General features: G+C 34.3%; 1 protein-coding gene across 2 annotated transcripts in view; it reads right to left on the reverse strand.

Annotated features, from left to right (window-relative positions):
* Positions 1–18270, reverse strand: part of Col4a5 (collagen type IV alpha 5 chain) — a 203583-nt gene that overhangs the window by 14703 nt on the left and 170610 nt on the right. The window contains exons 38-42 of one of the 2 annotated variants that reach the window (XM_070039934.1): positions 17976–18056; positions 17094–17192; positions 14651–14701; positions 12797–12982; positions 2524–2657 (exon numbers count right to left, since the gene is read on the reverse strand). In XM_070039934.1, the coding sequence (XP_069896035.1) occupies positions 2524–2657; positions 12797–12982; positions 14651–14701; positions 17094–17192; positions 17976–18056 (551 nt within the window). Of the gene's footprint in view, positions 1–2523; positions 2658–10796; positions 11157–12796; positions 12983–14650; positions 14702–17093; positions 17193–17975; positions 18057–18270 lie in introns of those variants that run through there. The other variant, XM_070039935.1, reaches the window with a different exon arrangement.

Raw genomic sequence — 18270 nt, forward strand, 5'->3', positions numbered from 1 at the left:
AGCAAAAGAATGAAAAAATAGCTCTAGAATAAATCTAAAAGAAGAATATAGACTGGCAAGATCATTTAAGAGGCTATTGTACTAGTCCAAATGTTGAACAATGAAGCTTTTCATAGTAAGAATAAAAGTGGGGTAAGGTAAGAATGTCAAAATATAAGAAAGTAGTTGAAAAAAAGAGGATACTGGAAGCATGTCAGAAAATTACAGGATTCACTTTAAGAGGGCTATGAAATCTGCAATGTGAACATCAGAAATAGAGATGGCTTAAAAATTCAAAAATCACTGGAAAAATGAGAAATCATGAGTCTGTACTGGTAATGAGTATGTGCATAAATAGGAAAGAAGGCAGGATTCTTGCTTATAGTAGGGCTGACTGGTACATGTGGAAGTAGTGTTTGAGATGCAAAGTGATTTTGCCATGTTCAGAGTAGGAGTTGGCTGAGGCAAAAATCATTAATGAATGTCAAATCTGATGATGAGCATATATTTGTATGGTCTTAAGGTGCCTTCTCACAGTTTTGTTTATGAATTGCAAAGGGAAAATAGCAACTATACAGGGGAGAAACTAGACAATAACTTCATTGGGTTATCAAATTAAAATCATAAGTGAAAGCCGGGCGCTGGTGGCTCACGCCTGTAATCCTAGCTACTCAGGAGGCTGAGATCTGAGGATCGCGGTTCAAAGCCAGCCCGGGCAGGAGAGACCGTGAGACTCCTATCTCCAATAAACCACCAGAAAACCGGAAGTGGCGCTGTAGCTCAAGTGGTAGAGCGCTCGCCTTGAGCTGAAGAGCTGAGGGACAGCGCCCAGGCCCAGAGTTCAAGCCCCACGACCGACAAAAAAAAAAAAAAAAAAAAAAAATCATAAGTGAAGAGGCATGTGGGCATCACAGGTCTCTTACATATTACTTTGAGGAGGATATAATATCACTCATGTATTATTCCAGCTGAGACTGTATAACCTGAATCTAAATATGAAGAAGCATCAGACAAACAGGCTATTCTATTTTTAAAATGGGGAAGGCTATATTTAAAAAATATATATCAAGGTCATGAAAGAAAAAAAGGCTTAGGAACCCCTTTGGAATTGTGGAGATCCAAAAATGATTTGGTCTATCCTGAACCAGAAGAATAAATGCTTAAACATTTTACTATGGTCAATTAGCACAATTGGAATATGAAAGATAGAAATTAAAGTATTAAGTCTTCATTAAACTTTATGAAATAGATAGCTATATTGTAGTTATATAAGATTGTATCTCTAGTCTTAGAAAATATGTATTGAGTACTAAATGGCAAAGAGTCAAGAAGCAACTTATTCTCATATGTTTCAATATATATGCGCATGTAGTTGTACGCATGTAAATGCACCCATACAGAAAGAGCACAAATGAAGAAAATATATCAATCAATAATTGTGAATGCAAAAATACATGAAGAAGAATGAGGTAAGGAGTGAATAGAGAATAAACATGAGATGACTACATTTTTAAATCTAAGTAACTAGAAGAAAAGTAATGCATGGGAAAAGGTTAGATACTAGAAAACATGAATAATTAGGACTTATTCCACTATAAAGCAACTTTTACAGTTAGAAGACAGCTCAAATAGTCTTAGTTGTCAAATCTACCAAACATCTGTTTAAAGGAATGAGGCTAGCTTTGAGGATCCATAAGAAGTATCTGACTACAGGCCATTCAAATTAAGGTAAAAAAGTTCATGTGTGAGTAGATAGGCTGTTAAAGACTATATGCATATACACATGTATAGAATAATAATATATACATACATAAATATATATAATGTGTGTATGAGTATATATATATATATATATATATATATATATATATATATACACATACACACACATATATAAAACAGAAACTCAAGTGTTTTTTTTCCTCAGTGACATAAAGCAAAAGTATACAGTGGAGCTGAATTTTTTTTTTTTTTGTCAGTCGAGCTTGAACTCTGGGCTTGGGCACTGTCCTTGCGCTCTTCAGCACTACTGCTTTAGCCATAGCGGCATTTCCAATTTTCTAGTGGTTTATTAGAAATAAGAGTCACGGACTTTCCTGCCCGGGCTGGCTTTGAACGGTGATCCTCAGATCTCAGCCTCCTGAGTAGCTAGGATTACAGGTGTGAGCCACTGGTGCCCGGCTAGAACTGAATCTTGACATTAACTCTTTTCATTTCAAAGTCTAAACTATAGTTACATAATTACTTCCCACAAGGTGGACAAATCCAAGTGCAATGTTCTGATATACATGTCTCCTTTGCATAAGTTTTCTTTCAATGAAAGTAAAGTATCTTTTGAGGAACCCTTTTGCTATAAAATATCAAAGACTTTTCATTGGAACACTATAGAAAACTTGCTTTCTACTTCCTTTTTAACTTACTCCAAGCTATACATGGGGTCTTGTCTAATGAGTGCTAGTTAAAATGTGATAGCTGTATATTCTCATTTTGAATGCAAACACCCACAATCCTCTTGCAAGTGTCATGCCTACTGCTATTTCTTACCGGGAGTCCTGGTGGTCCTTGATCTCCTTTCAAGCCAGGCAAGCCAGGTTGCCCAGGTGGGCCTGGGTTTCCCTTCTCTCCTTTAATACCTCCATTTCCAGGGAGACCCCGTGGACCTTCTGGACCTGGTAGACCTTATAATGCATAACAAATGATCACATTTCAGTAGAGCATAACTATCAGCCTTTTAAAATATCAAATAATTACATATTATTTGTGGACAAAATCAAAGCTATATTATCATATATAGAATTATGATGAGTTCCTTCCTAATCTAAATTGGGCTCAGCTCTTTTTGTTATTAATGCTGTTTTGTGGAATTTAAGCATTTAATCCCTTTTAGTTAACGTTATGCATATTTAATTGACTAGACAGAACTATTCTCAATTTGGAGTGTGCATGCAGCAGAATCATGTGTGGGTGGGGGAAGGTTGTAAAGATTCATGGACTAGCCCCAGAATTTTGGCTACAGTAAGAATGAGGAGGCATCCAAGAATCTGCATTCTAATGTGTCCTGTAGAAACTGAATCCATTCAGTTGTCAGGACCACACTTAAAGGACCACTATGTTAAGGCAATGGTGAATTCAAGCCATTTGTCTTACTCTGGTTATAATAAAATCACTTTGAGCTGGAGGTGTAAAACTTTTCTTGCCTACAATGCACAAAGTTATGGGTTTGAGTCCCTGTATTGCAAAACATTAAATTGCTATATTTGTAAGAAGTTACATTTTTATCCAGTATATATTTCTATGCAATTGTTTTGTGGTGCTGGGAAATCAAACCAGGGACTGGCTCAATACATCCTACTATGCAATTCAGGTATTTAAGTCAGATAACCTTAATTTTTTGAGACATGGGATATATATATATATATATATATATATATTACATATATATATATATATATATATATATATAGTAAAGATACTGTACAGAGGGATTACAGTTACATGAGTTACAAGGTAATGAGTACATTTCCTATCAAACATTGTTAATTCCTCCTTTGTTTTCCCCTGTCATCCCTTCCTTTGCCACCTCCCAACTCCTTCCTCACCCCACCCCTGACATGGAGGTTTTTTAAAGTGTGAGAAATTTATCGTTTCAACAAGTACTTTAAAAACTTTGTGTGTGTGTGCCTGTGTGAACATTCCTGATTCTTTTTGCTCAAGAATAATGTTCTACAATTTAATTCACAAATCCATTTCCAGGGTGTTTTTTTTTTGAGGGGGGTAGTTAATGAGAAAGTCTCACAGACTTTCCTGCTGGAACTGGTTTTGAACCATGGTCCTCAGCTCTCATCATCCTGAGGAGCTAGGATTACAGGGATGAGCCACTTATGTCCAACTAACACATACTTTTTAAAATGTTTTCATGGACTGTGGCTGTGATTCAGTGGTATAGTATGTGCCTTCCATACATGAGGCCCTGAGTTTAATTCCTAGTACCACATGAAAAGTTTATATAGTTTTTGCATTATAAATCTTTTAAGAAAAAATAAACATTCTGCATATCTTATTAAAAAATGAGATAATTTAAGATGGAATTTTGCTCAGCTATGTTTTTAACCTGTCAGGTCCATTAAGCAAACTGGTGGGCCAGACTTGTCAGGAGGTAGAAAATAGGTTCTACTTGTTTGCATCATGTTTAATGATGGTGGCTGATACTAAATAGTACTGCTTTAAGAAAACAATGACAAATACCTAAATAATGAACAGTTAATAGCTACCACATATATTTTCTCTCCAGTACTCTTAGGAGTTTTTTAAAATTAATTTCAACAAAAATGAAAACAATTGGTATTATTTTTTAAGAAACTATCAGATGTACATGAATTTATAACACTGAGGTCCCATTTATATATGGACAAAGGGTCACCATTTTGATCTGAGATTAAATTCAGACTTTAGTTCTCCTTCCAAATTCTTAGGACTCTTAATCATTGGCTACATAATAACAAGGCAGAATACTGAGTGATTAATAGCACTGGACCCTGGAGTTACAAAGCTGAGTTTGAATTAGCTATTTGACCCTAAGAAGATCATTCCTCCCTTTGGCTTCAAGTTCTTCTTTTTATGAAACAGAAACAAGAATCACAAGAACAAAATGAAATAGCATAAATAAATTACTTGACATAGTGCCTGGCACTCAGTAAGAACTGTGAAGGTTTTGTTATTTTTATATTTATTTTTATATTAAAATATAAACCTTTTTTTTTAACATTTTAGGTGTTTTCTGTGATTTCATTATGTAACACTACTTTATCTGCTACACAAGAATACAAAAATTCATGATAGTATAGAAATCATTTTCACCTCTAAACAATTTACTCATATAATCACTATAGCCCTTCCCAGTAATAAACAAAGTATTTGGATACTTTTTACTTTAAAAATGCTGAAACAAGGATACAGGTTGACCCACTGTAACAATGAGGTGTACAAGACACTATGTTGAAAACAAACTTTACAACTTGGGGGGGGGAGGAGCTGGGGGGAAAGGCGAGGAAGGAATGGTAGGGGAAAACAAAGGAAGGGGTAAAAATGCTTAGTAGGAAATGTACTTATTATCTTACTCATGTAACTGTGACCCCTCTGTACAGTATCTTTACAATAAAAATATATTTAATAAAAAACAACAAAACAAAACTACAATGGCTTGGTTCAAATATACTACATAGAATTTTCTAAACAAACTTACTAGTTTGTGTGATTTAGGCAAGAAATCAGGTAGCAAATTAGCTTATTAAGAGAAAAATGAGTTATCACTGAACCAACCTGATAACAATGACAAGGTAAGATATACGATGGGAAGAAAGAAACTTTTGACTACCATCTTCTGCATTTTGAAATTAACAGAACATTGTATCATTTGAGGGTAAAAAAGTCTGCTCCTTTTGCAATTAAAAGAAAATACTTGGAATTTTACATTTAATTCAGACCTGCTGTTCAGAGTACTTCAAACTTAAACTAATGAGATGCTAATTGCATAAGAGATATATTTGTTTTCTTTTTTTTAATACTTTTTATTGTAAAAATACTGTACAGAGGGGTTACAGTTACATGAGTAAGGTAATGAGTACATTTCCTATGGAGCATTGTCGCTTCCTCCTTTGTTTTTCCCCTACCATCCCTTCCTTCCCACCTCCGCAACTACTACCCTCTCCCCCCTCCCCCCCCAACCTCCCACTCGCACTGAAGTTGTAAAGTTCGTTTTCATATTTGTTTTATTTTAACAGTACTGAATAGTTTTCTTCTTGTATTATTGCAAAGAGCCATAAACACAGAGCTGAAGGCAACATGATGCAACAATTTTTTAAAAAAATCTATGTAGAGATTATAAATAAACCAGCTTCATGCCTAAAAACATGTATTACTGACATCTAGAAGGTAAACACACATGTATATACATTTAAAATTCAGTATGTTTCTATGTAGGATTAGCTGTTATAGAGTCAACCTAATAATTATTCCAAGCTCAGTTACAAACAATTCACATTACCTTCACCAAAGTGGTAAAACCCAAGTAGCTGGTATTTGAGAATAGCCATACTATTAATGACTTCTGAGATAGCAAAATAAAGTACATTTCTCTTATCACATGTAAAAAGCATTAAAACAAAAACAAGAACTGACCAGTGAAGAGTCTAACCTTGAAAACCTGGGAAGATCAGATTCACCAAAGCCCAAAGATCGATGTTAGCAGTGTCAGACATCACACAGTACAAAATAAGATTGAGTTAGAAGTGGTTCACATTATACCACAAGTTAAACAATAATCTTCTTTGCCAGCATTACTTATACCTATAGCATAATCAGCACGCAAACATAACCATACAGGAGTATAAAGAGCCAAATCTTTTTCAAATAGGAAATATTCTAGAGAATAATATGATTTTCACTAATCTAGAAAATGGAAAACTGTACTGAAGGTATCATGTTAATGCTGCTACTGTGGTTTTTCAAAAGTTAGCTTCTCAAAACATTGAAGTTGGTAAGCTAGTACTATTTCATTGATAGCCTCCATTTAACAAAAGAGTAATTTTGGATAAATGTTTTAGGTCCATCTTGACTTCTGCCATCCTTTAATAAAAACGGAAAGTGACAATTTCTTTATATTGTCAAACTGATACAACGTGAGAATAGTTAACTTTAAAATCCTCACTTGCAAAAAACAAAAGAAACAAAGAAAAATCTAAAACATGAGTATAAACCTATCACATAAAGCCATGTTCTGATTTTTTAAAATAATTCATCAGGAGACTACCTTCTGTATATAAATATCTGCATAAGTACTTCAAGAGAAAAAGCCATTGTATATTTGAATTCTGATGAAACTGAAATTCAAGATTCAAATTTTCAAAATATATGAAGACTATCAGTGAAGAACTACTTTAAACTATTTTGGCATGCAATATCCTACCCAAAACCACAGAAAACATTATAATTTATCATTATCATCATCATCATCATCATTATTATTAAGCATACATCTTACTTCAAGTTATTCACTATTTAGAGGATCATTAAATAAAAAGATTTAAAAGCCTATAAATAGAACATATCTTGGTTAATATTAATTGACTATAAACAATTTTCTTTTCTTAAAAGTTTTGCTATGATTTTTAAACATTGGACATTAGCGGAGAGAATAAATTGCACTAAAGAACTATGACTCAGGAGTGAGAAGAACTATGATTTTATACTTGGCTCTGCTAATTAATAGCTAGCTGTGCATTACAATCTCTTAGAGCATAATAGGAAAACAGTGTTACCTATCCTAACCTTTCTCATGTGACTGATTCATAATGAAAATCAAATGTTAAGATATAGACCTAATACAGAGTACAAACCACTTATGGAAAAGCCCAAAAGAGAAAGAATCAAATCTTCCCTTCAAGAAGTTTACAGTAATTACTTAATGAAAGAAATGGTAGCATGTCATTTATACATATGAAACATTATTGTTGCTGATAAAAAAAATACAACTTTTCAAGTTAATTTGAAATTTAGATGTATGTATGCATGTATAAAGATTCCATAAGGAATTCCATTGGAAGATGTTGGACAATAACAAATAGGAGGATGGAGAAAGAGAGACTAATAATAGTGAGTACTTCTGATTTAAATATAATATATTTATGTGTGAAATAACATGGTGAACTTCTTGGCACAATATGAACTAAAACCCTGATGATGGAAAAGTAGTAGGACTGTTGTAGAGCAGGGAAGACAGCAAGGGATGGGGATAACAAATGGAAAGGGTAAATCATTGATATATTTTTATGTGTAGATGAAAATAGGAAAATGAAACTTGAAATTTTTCTCAGAGGGAAGAAAGAAGAGGGTGATGATGGGAGATGGGAACATTGGTCAGGGTGCATTGTTTGCTTGTGGAGTCTCAAAACTAGTACAACTAATGTAAGAAAAAAATACTCATTTTTATTATCTTAATTGCACTAAGGAACACCAGTTCAACATGTCAATGTTTCTGTATAATTCATCTTGACCAGTGTCCCCCTTCCATCATTCTCCCTGCTTCCCATGATCCCAGTCCCACATGTCCCTTTACATTTCCTAGTTTCATTTTCACAAATGCATATTGCATACTATGCCCCTATTTGTTTTGTTTTTGTTTTTGTTTTTGTTTTTTTGGGGTCCGGTCATGGGGCCTGAACTCTGGGCCTGGGTGCTGTCCCTCAGCTCTTCAGGTCAAGGCTAGCGCTCTACCACTTGAGCCACAGTGCCACTTCCAGCTTTTTTTTTCTTTTTGCTTATGTGGTGCTGAGGAATCGAACCCAGGGCCTCATGCATGCAAGGCAAGCGCTCTACCACTGAACCACCTTCCCAGCCCCATATGCCCCCATTTGTATAAATTGTTTCTAGGTTGCATTCAGCAACCTAACTGAAGATCACAATTAGAACATGCATATTTAGTTCAATAAATAAGACTTCCTATCTAACATAATTTAAAGCTTGAATAGATTCGTTAGAGAAGGGCTAGAAATGAGAACTCTTAGAAAGATATCTAACTGAAATACAACATTTTAATATGAGCCAGCACCAAAGTAAACTTTGGATCACATCATAGCAAAACTTTTAAGTCTTTAATTTCTAATGGCTGTATTTTAATGATTTATATGCCAAGTCAATTTTGATGTGGCATTCTGTAATTAATTGTTTTTTAAATCACTAGCAAAGTTTAACTGCGAACCAAAACAACAGAAAAACCTTGGTTCCTGTATGTGGATGGTAATTTCTAAAGATAAGCTGATGAGTCAACTGTTATATTTTGAACCTAGTGTCCTCTTAAGGTTGTATTCTTCAAAGTTTATAAAGAAAACCAGAGATTGACTTTCTTTCTTTTTTTAGGGGGGGGGTCAGGTCGTGGGGCCTGAACTCTGGGCCTGGGCACTGTCCCTCAGCTCTTCAGTTCAAGGCTAGCGCTCTACCACTTGAGCCATAGCACCACTTCCGGCTTTTTTCTTTTTACTTATGTGGTGCTGAGGAATCGAACCCAGGGCCTCAGGCATGCAAGGCAAGCTCTCTACCACTGAGCCACCTTCCCAGCCCACAGAGATTGACTTTCAATAACAACAATTTACAACATATTTTGTGAAAGGGAAATGGTTAAATTGGTTTTAAAGTAAGGTGTCTACTTTTCTTTTTCTTCTTAAAATATGATCTAGTTCCTCACAAAATAAGTATGAAAAGATATCTCCTAGATAAGTCTAGTCTAGCAGTGATAAAGGCAACAGCATTCTATGCAGGGCAGAATTTAAAATTACTTTCAACCATCTCCTCTTCATCTTAGTAATAGTTAAATCACATGTACTGTCTTAATCTGCTTGATATTCATTTAGGAAAAATGGAAGAAACCATTATAAGTAGTTGGTGAGGGTTTGAGATAGCAGAAAACAAGAAACAAAATGTAAGACCCAGTTAGTTATAGTAGGAGTCTACTAAAATGATAGAAGTTATGCTGCATTAATTTATCATATTCATAATTAGGATAAGAAACTACATTATATGGATCAAGTATGATATAGACTTCATGGAAAGATGATAGGGAGCTACTCTAATAAAGACATTTAACTGAGCACCAGAAACTCTTAAGTCCATCTCAATTATCTCAGTACTTAACAACACTATCTTGAATGAACTTCTTAACCACTTTGGGTGTCAGTTTTCATGTGACAAAGACTCTCTCCTTGATTTAGTTTTAGACCAGCACCGTTGAAGCCTGTTCTCTACTAAATCTTATCCTTGGCCCTGCATTTTGGACTACCAAGCCTAGTTACAGCAAGAACACTGCTAAATCATTTTAGGAAACTTCAGCTTCAAATGCTTCCAACCATCAATCACCTTCTCGATCCCACTCTTCATGTCTAAGTATTTGGTCTGCTGTTAACAAGAATCTTCCTGGCTTTGAAGCCGCTTCTTAGTAATTTTATTCACTGACCTTCTCATTCTGTTCTTTGTCATTAAGTCTCTATGTGTCTTTGTTGTATTTGAATTGAGCTCAGTTATTCCACTACTGCAATAACATCTCTTCTTTTGCAACTGTCTTGAATAAAATCTATCTTGCCATCTGCAGATGGCAAATGCCCAGTGAGTAATTTCTTTTTCATATTTGTAAAGCTTAGGTCCCTTCTAGATCTGTCATTCCATAATTCAATGAAAGAAAGTGTGTAGGGGGTGTAAAAATTAGATAAGACTTCCTAAAATCATGCAAAACTATGAATTTTTAATTAATAATAAAAAATTGTTCTCTAGAAAGTTGAAAAGGACTATATCTCATGGATTCAGATACTTATGACTCTGTTTACTTATGATAGTATGTACATTTTACTTTGAATTAGAAATTTTCCATTAGGTAGTTTTTGATAATTATTCTTTGGTATGTTTCTTTACATGTATGTGTTAAAGTAATTTCCAATGTGTTGGTTGACTTGATTTTCTTTCTTTCTTCCTTTTCTCTTTCTCTTTCTCTTTCTTTTTAATTCTATGCCTATTAGTCTTTTATATCAATTTTATTAGAAACTATGTGACAAGGCAAAATGTGACGATGTCTGAAAAACTGTAAAAGGTGTGGCTAGTCAAGCATTACATATTTGCCGAATCTGACAGCATACACTTCAAAAATGTCCTTCTGAAGAACAATTCAATTTTATTTTCATTAACTACTATAAAGCAAAGAGGAAAAATATATTCTACTCCAAAGAAAGATAAAAATATTTTACAAAGCTATTTAGACTCATTTTACAAAGCTATTTAGACTCTATTAATTTTGAACAAAAATGACACAAATATATAAACTTTAAATTGTTACATGTTTCTTAATTAGACAATGTAGAGTCATTCCAAAAGGAACACTGGGCTCTACAAGTTCCTAATAATTTAGAGATAAGCCACCATATTAGAACTGAATTGGCATATATGCTTTTAAAATATATTCAAACACTTGAAAACATTAGGTAAGGTGTGTGTGTATATATATATATATGTAAATATATACATATATACGGTCACATTTGTAAATATACACAATACATAATTACACATATAAATATGTAAGAAAAGTTTCAAACTTCATGCAGTTACTACTTTGGAGTTAAGGAGCTAACCTGTAGGACCTGGATAGGGGTCAAAGTTCACCAAGGCCCAATGTCAGCATTAATAAAAAGGAAAAATATCAAAATTGTTAGGTTCATGGAGAAACTAAAGCATTACTAAATACTTTCAAGTTAAACTTTAATTCAATAACATAAAATTTTGAAAGGTTGTAACCATGCAGTTTATATAAACCAAATTATATCCACTTAGTATTAACACTGAAATTAAATCACATATGTGACATATTTTGAAAGTCCAAAAATTTTATAATGATCATTACATGAGCTCAGATTTGAAGAGAAATTGCTTTTAAAACCCCATTTTGATCTGTATTTTTTAAACAAATAAAAAATCAAATATTTTTCAGGTTGTGTTCTTCTGAGCACTTTTGTCATTTCTTTAAAAATAGTAATTTTAAAGCATCCATGTAACTAATGTTTTATGTTGTCATATTAAAAATTAATGTTAAAAAGTAAGCTTCATTATGAGTAAGAATAGGTAAACACAGTGCTTAATATCCAAAGGATAATAGTTTGGTTTATCTGAATTAATGTATGCAATACAAAGTGAGATAATTTTTTATACTACATGCAAGAGAGTTAAAATAGCTGAGTATATTTTCACTGGTTTTCTTCAATTAGTAATAAAGGCACAACCTTAAATAATATCCTCTAAGAATAGTCAAGTCAGATTAGATTAGTTTTTCAAAATGGTCTTCAGAGCCTAGTATGTGATCTCATTCAATTCAGGTTTATACAACATATCTATACAACAGATCTTACTAAAATGAACTCTAATAACTCAAGAATTTACTGTAATTCAAAATTTCATTTGAAAAGACATTTAAAAAACAAGTGATGGATATTCAAAGAATAAAAGGGCAATTGCTATGCTTCTTCAATCTTAGATTTCTCTCTTTTTAATTAGCAAAAGCCATTCTTTCTATTTCCAAAAATACAAAAACTCTATATCCAGTCTCAAAAATCTATTCATAACCTATCACCAGTGATGGGCCTCAGCAATATTAATCTAGAAGGAAAGTGAGCATTTCCAAATTAGTAAAATGAAGTGACAGCACAGACACAAAATGAAAAGGTGAACATCAGATGCAAAATTGAGCTACTAGAGCAGTGAACACAAGACAAATGAGGTACAAATATGAGGTTGGTATGAAAAAATCAGTAGTCAATTTGATCATGCTGTGATGCTGAAGATAAGTTTGATTGCCTAGTTCCTACAGAAGATAAAATTTTTTATTGAGCCTGGTGATATCTGCTGATCATGTGATAGAACCATAGCAACCATTCTGGTATGGACCGCAAGCATCTATTGGTGATTACTAAAATGATTTCTGTGATGACATGCTCCAAGTTCATAATGCAGATGACATTTTGCTACCAGGTTATCAATACAGCTTTATCTTAAATAACCAGTCTAATAAAAACACTATTTACTTCAACTTGAAGTAAATTATAAAATGCATTACTAAAACAAATATATTATAACCCATGTAATGCATGGAGCTAAGTGTAAACCAAGCTATTTGTTTGTAAGAAGTTCTTATATTAAAAATTCTCGTCAGAAAGGCTGAATAACCTGCCAGCAAAATGAAATAAATGGACTAACAAACTGATAATTCTCCTTCTACTCAGAAACATACCTGGTCTTCCTGGAGGACCTTGGGGCCCAGGGTTGCCTTTAGGACCTTCCAGAGCTGGACCAGGAGAACCAGGTGGGCCAGGGGGACCCTGCACACCAGGAAAACCCTGAAAGCCTGGTTCACCTTTTGGACCTGGAAGGCCAGGATTTCCTGGAATGCCAGGTGATCCTCCATCACCCTTCTGACCTATGATAAAGTGACATTACAGAACACATTAAACAATACTGAGTTATAGCCTCGCATATAAGGCTAATGGGCTTAGAGACACTAATATAATTCTTTAGGGTAATTTCTGTCTCCCACTAAAATTCCAAATCCATGTGTGTTATTTAAAAGACTTCCTATTAAACACATGTATCTGTTATCAGAAGTATTTATCATACAGTATTATAAAATATATAATATTGTAAAAATATAAAAATTGTAGCAGTTTGCATCCTAAATGATAGAGACAATTTCTTTAAAAAACATTGAGTTTAATTTTGAGGCTAATGGAAGATACAGATCTTCAATGTTGCTGCGTGTACCCACAGAACACTCTATCAAAGTTTATAATACCAATCTAGACAAGCCAGTCTCAACACTTCTACACCACTTTTTTGTTTGCCTGTCAAAGGACTTTAACTCAGGACCTGGGCACTGTCCCTGAGTTTCTTTGCTCAAGGCTAGCACTCTACCACTTGAGCCACAATAATAATTCTGGCCTTTTCTGAGTAGTTTATTGGAAATAAGAGTCTCAACAGACATTCTTGCCCAGGCTGGCTTTGAACCTTGATCCTCAGATCTCAGTCTCCTGAATAGCTAGGATTACAGGTGTGAGCCACTAGCACTGGCTTCCATAGCTTTTTTGGCTCAAGGCTAGCACACTACCACTTAAGTCACAACTCCACTTTGGGTTTTCTGGTGGTTAACTGGAGATAAGAGTGTCAAGGCCTTTCTTATCTGGTATGGCTTTGAACCTTGATTCTCAAATCTCACTCAGCCTCCTGAGTAGCTAGAAACACAGGCGTGAGCCACCATTGAGCAGCTTATCACATAAAACATTAAGTACATTAAAGCAACATTCTTCATGTTGGAGTCATGAGATGGTTATCAGAATTTCTAGCAGATATATTTATGGTTTGACAAAACTTCTATAAAAAGCCAGTCATCATTTCAGAACCTTAATATGCACATATATATATATATATATATATATATATCTGTATTCACATTCAGCCTTTATTAACTATTAAGTGCTTTGTCAAGACATAGAGAGGGAAGGTATATTTATGTGTGTATACACATCCACTCAAATAGGTAAAGTACATATAAACACAAAACTTTCTTAATTTCTTTTTTGAGACAGCATCTTGTTATATAAACCAAGCTGACCTGGAACCTATGATCTTACCTCAACATTACAAGTTTTGGGATTACAAACATGGAGCATCATGTTTAGCTCTAAGATAGAGTTTTCAGAAACATTTTAATTATTGGTACCTTTTCTACAAGATCTATTTACATTACTTTTATATTGCTTTCTTGAAGAAAAAGTGTCTTTTAGTTAAATGAATTTTAAAAGATTCAGTGAACTCTATCTCTTCCTACAATTTGTCTTCTTTTTGTATCATTGCCTTAGCCTTTGTTTATGAAGTTAATTAATAATGAGATACCTACATGTAAATTTCCTTAAGCATGAATTTTAATTTATCACATTTCCTTATATTAAGTTGTGAAATAAGAATTACTCTAAGTTTTAACTCTAGTTTTGAAATTTAAGGGCTTATGTAATAGTGATGGAGATGAAAAATAAAGGTGCTGGCAAATATTTTTATTTTACAGATGGATTTAGCATGGTTTATTGAGGTTTACCAGAAAGTCCTGGAAGTCCAGGGGGTCCTGGGATTCCAAAGCCTGGTTGACCTGTCAGCACAGAAAATAAAAAAATTTCAGATAATAATCAATGAGACACAGGCAAATTATTTTCAGATCAATGAGCTTATTTATTGATACAATGTATATTACATAAAATATGCAGAAAATTAATTTATTTTTGGAGGGGAATGAGGACCAAACTAGCACTTGTACATACTACACAAATGTTCTTTCACTGAATTACACCTCATAATCCTGCAAGATTGATTTCTTTTTTTTTTTAATTTAAATTTTTATTTTTTGTGAGCGTACTGTACAGAGGGGTTACAATTACATGGGCAAGATAATGAGTACATTTCTTATCAAGCATTGCAGCCTCCTCCTTTGTTTACCCTTCACATCCCTTCCCAGCCTCCCCTCCCACACCCAATCCCGCCCTCCCCCACCAAAGTTGTAAAGTTAGTTTTTGACATGACGACTTGTACTTCTCATAGTTGCATCGGGTCCACCTGTATCCTTAAACGACTTGTTTTTCCCCATCTCCTGCACAAATTATACCGACATGCAAGATTGATTTCTAACTAAGAATAATTTCTAACAAGATTAAAACACATATTCTATTTATAAGGAGTTTTAAATATATCTTCATATACTTACATAAGATCAAAATAAATAAATGGAATATAGATAGTTGGATAGTGAAAGATTACAGAAATCTGAAAAATATGGTCACTTCTTAATGTGAAAAAAATTGCACAAGGAATTAACCCACAGACCATCTAATCTTCGACAAGGGAGCTAAAAAAATAGAATGGAAAACCTCTTTAGTAAATGGTGTTGGCAAAATTGGTTAATCACTTGTAGAAAACTAAAGCTAGATCCTTATATATCACCCTGCACCAGAATCAACTCCAAATGGATCAAAGATTTCGGAGTCAAAGCAGGCACTCTGAAAACATTACAGGATGGAATAGGAGAAACCCTAGGTCTCCTTGGCACAGGCTGAAGTTTTCTTAATAGAGACCCAGATACACAACAAATCAAAGAAAGGTTGGACAAATGGGATTGCATGAAATTGCAGAGCTTCTGCATGGTAAAGGACATAGCTAGCAAGATCAATAGAAAGCCCACCGATTGGGAGAAGATCTTCCCTAGTCATACAATGGACAAGAGTCTCATATCTAAAATATACCTGGAACTCAAAGAATTAAATCCCCCAACAACAAATCCTCAAAGAAACAACTGCCCAATAAATAAGTGGGCTAAAGACTTAAAGAGAAACTTCTCTGAAGAAGAAAGAAGGATGGCCAATAGACACATGAAGAAATTCTCAACCTCCCTAGCCATAAAAGAAATGCAAATCAAAACAACATTGAGAACTACTTCACCCCAGTTAAAATGGCTATAATCAAGAACTCTAATAACAACAGATGCTGGAGAGGATGTGGACAGAAGGGAACCTTACTGCATTGTTGGTGGGAGTGCAAACTTGTTCAACCACTTTGGAAAGTAGTATGGAGGCTTCTCAAAAGACTCCACATAGAGCTCCTCTATGACCCAGCTATCCCACTTTTGGGCATTTACCCAAATGATCACAAACAAGACCATACTAAAGCTATCAGCACAACTATGTTTATTGCAGCATTATTTACCATAGCTAAGATACGGAACCAACCCAGATGCCCCTCAGTAGATGATTGGATCAAGAAAATATGGCGTATCTACACAATAGCATTCTTTGCCTCCATCAGAAAGAATGACATTGAACCATTTGTTAGGAAATGTAAAGACTTGGAAAAAATTATATTAAGTGAAGTAAGCCAGGCCCAAAGAAACATAGGTCCCATGGTTTCCCTTATTTACACTAACTAGTGTATGTCTGAGACAAGCAGAAACGGTCTGATAAGTTGATGTTATGCTAAATGAACCCCAAGATAAAGATTCAAATGTTTTTTCTTTCTTGCGATTGTTTCTAACATATTTATAAGATGATTTCTTTGTTGCTTTGTATGTCCCTCCCCCATGGTATAACCCCTGCTTTCACTGTATTTGATGTTGGTATAATTTGTGGAGGGGAAGGGAAAAAACATATTGTTTAAATAGGGATACAGGTGGACCCATTGCAACATGAGATGTAGAAGACGTTATGTCGAAAAATGAACTTTACAACTTTGGCCCGAGAGCAGGGATGGGAGATGGGAAGGGATGGGAAGGGATGGGAAGGGGAAACAAAGGAGGAGGCTACAATGCTTGATAAGAAATGTACTCTTTACCTTGCCCATATAATTGTAACCCCTCTATATGGTATTTTCACAATTAAAAAAAAGGAAAGAAAAGAAAATAGTGTGGTACCTTAGAAGGTAAGAAAGAAGACATGATTTCATTGAAGATAAAAAGGAAAATTAAAATGGGCAAAGAGGAAATTAGAAAAAAATAGCACCTGGTTCACCCTTCTGTCCTGCTGGTCCAGGAATCCCATCTTGACCTGGTTTGCCTTTTTCACCTGGAGGTCCTGGTGGCCCCGGGTGGCCTCCACCACCTAAAGAGCATAGCACAGCAGGTCACACTCATCTTCTAATCTCCCTTTTTTTAAAAAAAATCAAATACCCCATTTTCCCATTCTAGATTCAAAAAGTTCCATGCAAAAGACAAATTGTTTCTTAGGTACTCCTTTAATAATGTTATGGAAATAAAGAATGAAAAAAATAAAGGGGGATAATGAGAAATAATGCCCAATCCAATATATAAAATTTTTCATTTCACCATTTTAATTGTATTTTAAAATTAGTTTTAAGTAGTTGTCCAAAGGTTTCAAATCAATATGTCAGATTTTGAGTACATTGGCTTGTGAATATCCAAGAGAGTAAAGTGTGAGGGGTGATGAGATGCTTTAAGGGCGTTTAAGGGCTTTATGGGACAAAATAAGTGATTTACTCTAGGAATCAGTAAATAAACAAAACTGCTACAGCCTTCAATTCTAAAAAATAACAGTTCTATCAATCATTTATTATACCATACTTGAATGAATTGTGCCTAGGAAAAGTGTTTGATAAGAAATGTACTCATAACTTACTTGTGTAACTGTAACACTTCCATACATCACCCTTACAATAAAATAAAATGAAATAGGTCCCATTATGAAAATTTGGAATAATTTTTTAAAAGTTGTCCATTTCATCACCAATATGCAGTGATAAATAAATGACCAACATGTTTTCTTGTTTTGAAAATGTCCACAACTGAATACATTTGGACAATTTCTCCAAACTGAATGTGATAAGCTTTAGATTTCCAGAAGAGCAGTCTTATTTTACATACTCACCTACAGGACCAGGTTCTCCGGGAAGACCAGGGTTCCCAGGAGGACCAATAATACCCTTTGGTCCAGGAGTGCCTGGGGTTCCTAAAATAAAGAGTTCAATGTAAAAATGAAAGAAAACATACTATATTTTATTGACAGCTTATAGCTTATAGGGTTAGCATTGAAATAATGAGGAGTAAAAAGATCCTCAAAATGGTGAATGCTGGATATTTTCAGAAATACTTCTAAATTTATTTAGCCAGAGGCATTGGTATATTATATGTTCATATACATAAAAATAACTACAACCATATTA

Source organism: Dipodomys merriami, unplaced genomic scaffold (assembly GCF_024711535.1).
Source record: "Dipodomys merriami isolate MVZ:Mamm:240054 unplaced genomic scaffold, mDipMer1.0.p SCAF_3, whole genome shotgun sequence".
Lineage (NCBI taxonomy): Eukaryota > Metazoa > Chordata > Mammalia > Rodentia > Heteromyidae > Dipodomys > Dipodomys merriami.